Genomic DNA, 11257 nt, shown 5'->3' on the forward strand with positions numbered 1-11257 from the left:
GGCACCCTCCAGCCCACAGTGCTGCCTCCACTGCCCCGCATCCTTAGGACCAACAACACCAATGGGCTCGCAGAATAACTGGCCGGTGAGAACGGTAAAGGCGGCAACAGCAAAGCCCCCAAATATGTACCCCTACACAATGCCGCCCCCACACCGACCTCTTCCCCCACAGCCCATTTCCTTACCATTGCAATGTTCGCTGCCCAATAATAGTTAGTCATGTTTGGCAACGCCAGCCCGTTTGCCCCCACTCCAAAAAAAAACGCACCACATCCGTGGGGTCTTCCCCGCCCACACACAACCTGAGATCAGCCCATTGACCTTCCTAAAAATGACTTGGGAACAAAGATTTGGAGGTTCTGAAATACAAACCGAAACCTTGGCAGCACCGTAATTTTCACTGACTGCACCTGCCCTAACAGCAGCAGCACATCCCACTCTTAAAGTCCGCCTTCATCTGCTGCACCAGCCAAGCCAAGTTCAATTTATGCAACTTCGCCATTTCCATAACCAAATACCTGAAACTCACGTACACCACCCTAAATGGCAACTCCCCATGTCTCCTTTCCTGTCCCCTGCCCTCAATCGGGAACACCACCCCAGATTCTCTTATGAAGAAAGGTTGAACTGGTTGGACCCATGCCCATTGGAATTTTGAAGAATGAGAGGCAATCTGGGCTTAAGTAGGGTGCTCTTTCAGGGAGCCGGTGCAGACTTGATGGGCTGAATGGCCTCCTGCACTGTAAATTCTATGATTCTATGAATCTTTTTGAAACATACAAGATCCTGAGCTTGATAGGGAGAAGCTAGAACTAGGGGGACACAGTTTAAGAAAGTCTCCATTTAAGGTTGTTAATGTGTAGAATTGTCTTCCCCAGAAAACAGTAGAGGCTGGGTCATTGAATTTATTCAAGGCCGAGTTAGACAGATTTTTGATAGACAATGGAGTTATGAGTTATAGGGAACAGATTGCAATATGGATTTGAGACCACAGCCAGATCAGCCATGATCTTATTGAATGGCGGAGCAGGCTCAAAGGGCTGAATCACCTGTTCCTATATTCCAAAACAGTTGTAAAGAGAAATATATATTCACTACAAAATAAATATTCAGTTCTGATACCTACCCATGTTACAAGCCTTTGGTTCTTGCAAAGATTGATGAGTGGAATTGTTTTGTGTACAATGTATAATTAGTTTTTGAAACCACATATCAGTTTGGTTTACATTTTAAGTATATGTATGTGGGATGTGACGTGGAATAGTATAAGCTCTGTAAAGCTGCATTGTTTGAGTTTTATCGTCATTAAAATGTATATTTAAAATAGACTTCCAAGTGAATTGAGCTAAATTTAGCAATCCATCATTTCTCCAAGTAAAATAATTTTAAAATGAGGAGAGCAGAGTAAAATAACGTATTATCCATTAGATTAGGGTCTTTTTAACAATCATTTGTTGGCTGATGAGGTGTGGCATTGGACTATTCTTATATCTTGTAATTTTACATCTTAATTTGGTTTGTTGTTTGGTACTGTGGCTCGTAGCCACTGAGGTCTGTCTTATCCTCTGAAAAACAAATTGCAATTCACAAATCAACTGTTCCATATACAAATTGACATCATTTGACAGGACCATTGAATATAATCTTTGTGAATGCCTGTGTACAAGTGTAGTCCAGTTACTTCATGATCAAGTTATTATTTTACCACATATTTGTTCCGAGTTTTTTCAGCATTTTACTATAGGTTGGATTAAAGTTGTTACTAAAAGGTAAATGAGAATGATTAGTAGGATGGCTGAAATGTTGAACAGCTATCTGGTGTGATTTTAAGGATCCTTTTGGGTCTTACATTGAGCATTCCCTTTTGCTGTTTTACATAGGAATCATTAGTATCGGTGACTGAAGAGCATAATTGTTTACTTCAAGAGCTGAAAGCAATTCAGGAAGAACAACAAGCACTTCAGAAAGAAACTCTCAATATACGACTAAAGTTGGAACAGATAGACGGGCACATTGCAGAGCACCAATCAAAGATGAAATTCTGGCAAAGAGAAGTAAGGGTGAACAAATAAAAATGATTTCGGGGGCAACATGGTGGCACCGTGGTTAGCACTGCTGCTTCACGGCGCTGAGGAACCGGGTTCGATCACGGCCCTGCATCACTATCCGGCCACAACCCAAAGACGTGCAATGCTAAATTGCCCCTTAATTAGAAAAAAATTAAGTGGGTACTCTAATTTTTTTTTAAATTATTTCCGAATAGTTCAACTCCCCTAATATGAAGTGGCTTTTAAAAAGATTATTTACAGGATGTGGATGTTGCTGGCAAAACCAGCATTTATTGACCATCCCTAATTATCCAAAAGAAGGTGGTGAGCTGCCACCTTGAACCTCTTTAGTCCCTGTGGTGGCGGTACATCCCCACAGTAAGAAACAGTCTAGAATTCCTTTGACAAAGGGTCATCTAGCCTCAACGTTAGCTCTTCTCTCTCCCTACAGATGCTGCCAGACCTGCTGAGATTTTCTAGCATTTTCTTTTTGGAGTCTAGAATTCCTAATATTTATAACAAACTATTCGTTTATGTAGTGGATGGAATCTGCCTGGTGAGAGTTTGGTTATAAAGTTATCTACAGTGTAGATCCTACCAACACGGCACGGTAGTACAGTGGTTAGTTAGCACTGATGCTTCACAGCGCCAGGGTCCCACGTTTGATTCCCGGATTGGGTTACTGTCTGTGTGGAGTTTGCACGTTCTCCCTGTGTCTGCGTGGGTTTCCTCTGGGTGCTCCTGCAAGTCCCGAAAGACATGCTGTTAGGTGAATTGGACATTCTGAATTCTCCCTCAGTGTACCCGGACAGGCACCGTAGTGTGGCGCATAGGGAATTTTCACAGTAACTTCATTGCACAAGCCTACTTGTGACAATAATAAAGATTATTATTATTATAACACTTAATGTCAAGACTCACACAGAAAAATGCCCAATTTAGTGAGTTACTAATGATGTTCGCTGCGAGATGCTGTCAACTAATCACACCCTAACTTTCCCTCGGAAGGGTAGCATAGTTAGTTTGAGGGCTTTTAATTATTTAAAGTAATAAACTAGCGTTGCAACTAAAGATGGAGGGGCGAATATCTTCAAACAAAAGGTTCTTCAGGCGGACAGACCTGACTCTCTGATATTGTCAGCAAGAAAACAACTATCCTTCAAGTCTCCTGGAAAGATTGGATGACACCAAGCACTCTCCCCGCCCCCCTGTTTACTTAAACTGCCTGCAGTAAAAATCTGCTTAATGAAATAGTTGACCAGGATTTATTTGACTTCCTTTGACATTGGAACAAGTAGAGAAGTGAATTTAAACTAAAATATTTCATTGTATTTTAAAGCTCTGTAATTTAATCCCAGGTATCAAAAATGTCTTTACACCCTACTGACAAACCGACAGATGACCTTCCAGAATTGAGTGAGGAAGATCTTTTGGAAATCAAAAATCCAGATGTGATAAATAATCAGATTGCATTACTCGAAGCTAAGTGTCTGGAAATGAAGCCAAACTTGGGTTCTATTGCAGAATATAAAAAGAAGGTAAGTTTTAGAATATTTGGTTTAATTGCAGTGATTTCTTATTTATTGGTTAAATTTTAATTGTTCTTGTATGAGACCTAGACTACCATTCACAATGTGGTCATTGTCTGCAGGAAGAACTATACCTACGACGTGTGGCAGAACTGGATGAAATCACTAATGAACGTGATAAGTTTAGATGTGCCTTTGAAGACTTGAGGAAACAACGACTTAATGAATTCATGGCTGGGTTTAATATGATCACCAATAAACTGAAGGAGAATTACCAAATGCTTACACTGGGTGGAGATGCTGAGCTGGAGTTGGTAGACAGTCTAGATCCCTTCTCTGAAGGAATTATGTTCAGGTAGAGAAACTGATTTTTTTCCCCAAAAATGTGTGTGAATTACATAGCTGGAGCCAAATGCTAGCTGAGCTTTGAAAACAAACACTTTCCTTTTTCTCTTCCTCCAACATGCCAGCCTCACCCAGAAAAAGTGCTTACCAGGGTGACAGATTGGATAGGTGCATTTTCCTGAGATTTTATTTAAAGATTTACAGCAGGATCTTTAGTCAGTAGCACTGTTGCGTCACAGCTCCAGGGTTCTAGGTTCGATTACTGACTTGGGCACTGTCTGCATATTCTCCCTGTGTCTTGTCCCCGGTCTTCCGACACGAAATATCGCCACTTCTGGACTCTGGAATCTTCAACACTTCGAACATGACGTCTGCGAACCTTGCCAAAATCCCTTCAGTTTCAGACATGCCCCCCCACCCCCACTTCTGCTTCACGTCTCCTATCCATTAACTCATTGTAAATCTCAGACACCTTACCCTCGCCCACTACATCCTTCGATACCACCTTATCTTGTAGTCCTGGAGCGGCACCTGCTTCCTCACATAGTCCCGTACCTGTAAGTATCGGAACCCATTCCCACTGGGCAGTACCTATTCCTCCACTAATTCCTTCAAACACAAAAGGCTGCCCCCCACAAACAGGTCCCCAAACCGCTTGATCCATGCCCGTTGCCACCCCCAAAACCCTGCATCCAACCCCACCCCTGGGTGCAAATCTATGATTTCCTCAAATCGGTGCCCACATCGAGGCATCTTCCAACCTCAAATGCTGCCACCACTGTCTCCACACCCGCAGGGCCGCCACCACCACCATGCTTGTGGAGTACTTGGCCGGCAAAAAGGGCAGAGACACTGTCAACAATGCCCCCAAACTCGTACCGCTGCAAGAGGCTGCTTCCATCCGCACTCATGTTGATCTCCCCCCACTGCCCACTTCCTTACCATAGCAATATTCACTACCCAATAATAGTTCATTATGTTTGGCAAGGCCAGCCCGCCTCCCCCTTCTTTACCCGTGGGGATTTTCCCCGCCCACACAAACCCCGAGATCAAAGCATCAACTTTCCTAAAAAATGATTTGGGATGAAGATCAGGAGGTTCTGAAAAACAAATAAAAACCTCCTTGGCACCGTCATTTTCATGTGTGCACCTGCCCCGACTTGAAAACCCCCTTCATCTGTTCCATCAACTGAGCCAGATACAATTTGTGCAGTTGTTCCCAACCCCACGCCATGTGGATGCCCAAATACCTGAAGCTCACCCTCACCACCTTAAACAGCAGCTCGCCCAGCCACCTCTCCTGCCCCCAGCCTTGATCGGTTCCATTGCCAAGGAAAAAAACAACAGGGAGAATGGGCATCCCTGCCTTGTCCCGCGGTGTAGCCCAAAGTACTCCGAGCTCACCCAATTTGTCCGTACATTCGCTACCGGCGCCCCATACAACAATCCGGACCCAGTCCACAAACCCCTGCCCAAACCTGACATCATCCCAACACTTCCCACAAGTACCCTCATTCCACCCGATTGAACACCTTCGCATCCATTGCAATCTCCACATCCTGCTCCTCCGGGGCCATCATTATCACATTCAGTAATCTCCTGATGTTCGGCGACAAATGCCCCCCCTTTACAAACCCTGTCAATTCTTCCCCTATCACCCCTGGCACACAGTCCTCAATTCACGAGCCCAAGATCTTTGCCAGCAATTTGGCATCCACATTTAGCAACAGTATCGAGCGATAGGACCCACACTCCTCCAGGTCTTTATCCTTCTTTAATATTAGGGATATATATGCCTGCGATAATGTAGTGGGGAAGCTCCCCCTTATCCCTCGCCTCATTATATGCCCTTACGAGCAGGGGTCCCAGATCCCCAGCTAACGTATAAAATTCTACAGGGAACCCATCTGGGCCCAGGGCTTCCTGCTTCCTAAGTTGGGGGGCCAGCATCCTACTTGCCTTTTCTCTGTGCTTATATATTGCCCCTTTGTCCCTCCACAACAGCCCCACTGCCTTACCTGTGGACACCAGCCCAAACACCACCTGGAGCTTTTTCCTCTCCTTCAACAATCTCGCCTCCAGGGCCTCTGAATACCTCCTGTCCACCCGCAGAACCTCATCCATCAAACTTGCCAACTTGTTCCATCTTTTCCCTATGCGTCCGGATCAATTTGAACTCACTCTCTCTCTCTCTCTCCATCACCTCCAATGCGGGTGCTGGCCTCCCCAGTCGACTTGCAGGTCCACTCAGTGCGGCTCGTGGTCTGAAACCACAATTGGCGAGTCCACGGCCCCTGTTAGTAGTCAATCCGCGAATACACCCTGTGCACATGGGAGAAGTACGAGAACTCCTACGCCTCCAGCTTCTTAAATCTCCACGGATCCACCCGCATCCCAGCCCTATACTTTCCATGAACCCCTTCAGCTCCCGGGCCACCGCCGGCACCCTCCTCTGCCTCGGACTCGACCAGCCCACACCTGGTTCAATGACCGTGTTAAAATCCCCTCCCATGATCAACTGTTGTGAGTCCAGGTCCGCGATCTTCCCCAACACCCGCTTCATGAACTCCACATTGTCCCAGTTTGAGTCATAGACGTTCACCAAGACCACTGGCATCCCCTTCAGCATCCCACTCACTATCATGAACCTTCCTCTCGCACTGCCAAAATTTCCCGCCTCAAACGTCACCCGCTTATTTATCAGCACCGCAACCCCCCCGCGCCTTCCATATCTAATCCCGAGTGTAAGACTTGCCCTACCCACCCTTTCTTAGCCTTGTCTGATCTTCAAGTGTGTTTCGGCCACGTCAACCTTCAAGATCCTCAAGTGCACCAACATACGTGACCATTTTACTGCCAATTCAGCCCCCCCCTTTCAAAACAACAATCCCATCCCCCTCTGCTACACCAACCACCTGTCAACCCCCCACTCCCTCGCACTGCGCTCCCATTAACTAGCCTGGCAGCCCCTGCCCATGTCGCCTAACCCTCCTGCCCCCCACTGATTCCTCACCCCCGCCCACCTCCCGAGCACAAACAACAATGAAATAATAAAAAGGTGCAGTCGCCCTCCATGCACCTCCATCATCCCGCTACGGAACCCAGCAAAATCTCTCTCAAAAAAAAAAGAGAGGTTCTCCCATAGCCAATAGACAATAAGAACGAAAAAGGCAGAAAGAACCAACATCTTTTCTCACCTCCTCCACAGTTCAATGTCCTCCTTCGTTGTCGCTTAAAAACTCCATCGCCTCCTCTGGTGTCCCAAAATAGTGCTCTCAGCTGTTGTGAGTCACCCAGAGGCGGACCGTGTACAGCATCCCAAACCTCACCCCCTTCTTAAAGAGAACAGCCTTGACCCCATTAAACCCGACCCCCTGTTCGCCAGTTCCTCGTCCAGGTCCTGGTGAACCCGGATCTCATAATCTTCCCAGGTGCCCACCGCAATATCTTCTCCGTGTCGAGGAATAAGTGTACCTGCATTATCATCGCCTACTTTTAAATAAAACGGAGGGGGCACCTGGTATTTTTGTCTTTAACCGTTTTCCACACACCTGCCCCTTGACTTAGGCATTTTAGCGACATTGCATCATTTTATTGGAGCCAGGCTTGTTTGGAAAATAAATTACTGCTAACTAAGCCAAATAGGTTTGGATTCGAGAAACAAATTGCTTTATACAGCAGATTTAATTAATATTTTAATGACTTAATGTAAACTCTCTTTTTTAGTGTGCGTCCGCCAAAGAAAAGTTGGAAAAAAATTTTCAATATTTCTGGTGGAGAGAAGACACTTAGTTCTCTGGCTCTGGTTTTTGCCCTTCACCATTACAAGCCTACTCCTTTGTACTTTATGGATGAAATTGATGCGGCACTGGATTTTAGAAATGTTTCAATTGTTGCTCACTATATCTATGTAAGTATACAGTAAGAGGGTAAAAGACTAACTCTTAAAAAATTTATACAATAAGAACATTGAAAAAACTGCAAATGTTATTCCTAACCACTAAGAAGTAATAATGAAAAATACAACCAGTTAAGTGAGAACATCAGAAAGACTTTTGGTGTCTCAAGCCTTTGAGCCATTCAGTAAGAAACCATCCTCTACCTGAAATTATGTGGTAAATTCGATTTGTTTTGTATTGAGGCTGCTTAAAATAACCTGAACTTATGTTGACTAACATAATATAATACAAATGGGACAATGTTGCCAGCACTATGTTGCATTTTTTTAAATCACTCTCCATTTAGTAATGAATGTGGTTGGGAATGGAAGAAGAAGGAACAAACCTTCATTTATATAACTCTTTTCACAACATCCCAAAGCACTTTAGAACAATTGGAACACTTCTCTTTGGTGTTATAATGGAGGAATTAGTCATCAATTTTGCACACAGTAAGTTACACAAACAACAATGAAATAAGTGACCGGATTGAGTATGGGTTCAGTTGAGCAGTGAATGGTGGACAAGATACTGAGGAGAACTCCCTTGCTAATCAAATAGTATCATGGAATGTTTTTGTCTCTACTGAAGACAGATGGGGCTGATATGGGATGTTGGGAGGGGGTGTTGCTGTGGGCAGCAGTGGAAGAACTTGCAGGTAATGCACTATCTCTAAATTAATTTATGCCCACTAGGTGGGCGTCACTGGCTATACCAACATTTATTGCCTATCCCTAATTCCCCTTGAGATAGTGGTGGTGAGCTGTCTTCTAGAACTGCTGCAGTCCCTGAGGTATAGCTACATCCACAGTGCTGTTGAGGAGAGAGTTCCAGGATTTTGACCCAGTGACAGGGAAGGAACAGTGATATATTTCAAATAATAAGGGTGAGTTGTAGGAGAACATCTAGGTGGTGATGTTACCAGATAATTTGTGCCTTTGTCCTTCTAGATGATAAAAGTCATGTGTTTGGAAGATGTTGTCAAAGGAGCCTTTGTGAGTTCCTACAGTGCATCTTGTAGATGGTACACACTGCTGCCACTGTTCATCAGTGGTGGAGGGATTGAATGTTGTGGAAGGGGTGCCAGTCAAGTGGGCTGCTTGTCCTGGATGGTGATGAGCTTCTTGGTCCTGGATGGTAATGAGCTTCTTGTGTGTGAACATTGTGCAATCACCAGCGAACATCCCCACTTCTGACCTTATGTTAGAAGGAAGGACATAGATGAAGCAGCTGAAGATGATTGGGCCTGAGACACTACCCTGAGAAACTCCTGCAGTGATGCCCTGGGACTGAGATGATTGACCTCCAACAAGTTGTGAAATAAAGCCAATAGATATATTAAAAGGCCAAATTATTTTTATTCAAGAAGTAATCTGAAAACTTGTTATTGCTAATAATTGAAATCTCAGTGAAGAGGTGGTAATGCATGCTGTTTAAATTGCCATCTGCAGACATAATTGGGTTTATTCAAGTTGCATTAGAAAACTGATGAAAAAGTAACTGTTTTATCTAAATTCAGCCAAATTAATTAAATCAATCTTCTGCGGCATATGCCTTCTAAAATGCTTTCAATTATTTTGTGTGAGGGGCAGCACGGTGGCTCAGTGGGTTAGCACTGCAGTCTCACGGCGCTGAGGTCCCAGGTTCGATCCCGGCTCTGGGTCACTGTCCGTGTGGAGTTTGCACATTCTCCCCGTGTTTGCGTGGGTTTCGCCCCCACAACCCAAAGATGTGCAAGGTATGTGGATTGAACACGCTAAATTGCCCCTTAATTAGAAAAAATTAATTGGGTACTCTAAATTTAAAAATAAATAAATAAAAAAATTATTGTTTGTGAAACCAAATATCAAATACTTTCAAGCAGCTGCAGTTCCAAGACTGATAAATGGTGTTAACCTTGATCTATGCCAATAGTGGTTACCCTTAAGTTAGCACATGTTGGCAGTTAAAAGCTTTGGAAAATGGAAGAATCCAAATTGTGCCAGCAGAAAACGTAGGCAGCATCCCACAGCGCCATGTTGAGGAGAAGGAATTTAAATCTCTTCTTTGTGATGTATTTAATGGGAGCACAAGTTGTTAATGGAGGAGTGCCCTGTCCTTAACAATGTCCCTCTCTGATTGAAGTTCACGATGACAGTTGGAATTTTGGGTTAATTTAAAGATGCGCAGGGTAGATAGATTGGCGATGCTAAATTGCCCCTTAAGAGAGTTGGAACACGAAAAGGCTAGCTTGGGTTGCGGGGATGGTGTGGGCCTAGGTAGGGTGCTCTGTGCAAGGATCGATGCAGACGCGATGTGGCGAATGGCCTCTTTTTGCATTGTAGGAGTTCTATGATTCATCCTCATTCATTGATGGAACCTGGAATGGCAGACCATCTACTTCAGATAGAGTTTTAAGTTGATGCACAAACTGGCCAAATAGGTTGCAGAGTTAAAGCTAATTAAATGCAGGTGCAATTCTCCTGTACACAATTCAATGCCTTTGTCAACCTGCACTTAAGTTCTCTGGGGTTTGAGTAAGTAGTGTATTCCTAACAGGAGACAAAGCAAACAAACCACTTGAATGGATCTCAGTTGTTTGGTTCCCATGCTTGTCAGACAACTGGCGAATTGAAAGCAGGTGTAATTTATGCACCACATGTTTCAACAAATGTCTGTCTTGATGGGGTTTACTGTTTCTTTCCCTAGGAACAGACCAAGAATGCTCAATTCATCATCATTTCTTTGAGAAACAATATGTTTGAAATTGCTGATAGGCTGGTTGGAATCTACAAGACTCACAATACAACAAAGAGTGTTGCAACTAATCCTAAAGTCATCAGTCTTCAAGCACTTCCTGAAGTAATCAGTACAGCTTGAGACCAGTTGATAGAAATGCCATCAACTTTTTAATAGACTGATTTTTAAAGAAATCTTTTTTTATGCTTGGATACTTTTGTGCTATCTTTCCTAGTTCATTACAGCATAAAGTGATAGTGTAAATCTTGTACCATAAACATGGAATTTAGTTTCTCAACTTATTTCCATGTTACTCCTTATGCATAACCCAAATACTAACATGTATTGTTAAGTTTTCATACTGTATATATTTTGTAAGTGAGCAGAATAAATACTGTTTTAATATACTATAGATAGCTGAATACTTTTATATTAAAGATCATTGCCAAAACATTTCACTGCATGGTTGTCAATCTTTTGACTAAAAATTAGTTGGCATAACGCAGTGATGGTGCGTAAGTGGGTAATGGACGGGGAGGGGGCGGCAGGGAAGAGGCTGGAGATGGCATCCTGTGTGGGTACGAGCCTGGAAACGCTTGCAACGGCGCCGCTTCCGCTCCCTCTGACGAGGTATACCACGAGCCTGGTGGTGGCAGCTACCCTCAAGATTTGAGGGCAA

The 11257-nt window shown here is 43.9% G+C and overlaps 1 protein-coding gene across 2 annotated transcripts in view; it reads left to right on the plus strand.

The window, feature by feature from the left end:
- Positions 1-11031, plus strand: part of smc4 (structural maintenance of chromosomes 4) — a 76684-nt gene extending 65653 nt beyond the window's left edge. For both annotated transcript variants that reach the window (XM_038815165.1, XM_038815164.1), the window contains exons 20-24: positions 1881-2054; positions 3407-3586; positions 3700-3932; positions 7649-7832; positions 10549-11031. In XM_038815165.1, coding sequence (XP_038671093.1) covers positions 1881-2054; positions 3407-3586; positions 3700-3932; positions 7649-7832; positions 10549-10719 — 942 coding nt within the window. In that variant the 3' untranslated portion in view covers positions 10720-11031. The remainder of the gene's footprint in view (positions 1-1880; positions 2055-3406; positions 3587-3699; positions 3933-7648; positions 7833-10548) is intronic.
- Positions 11032-11257: the final 226 nt, after the last annotated feature.

Source organism: Scyliorhinus canicula, chromosome 13 (genome assembly GCF_902713615.1).
Source record: "Scyliorhinus canicula chromosome 13, sScyCan1.1, whole genome shotgun sequence".
NCBI classification, from domain to species: domain Eukaryota; kingdom Metazoa; phylum Chordata; class Chondrichthyes; order Carcharhiniformes; family Scyliorhinidae; genus Scyliorhinus; species Scyliorhinus canicula.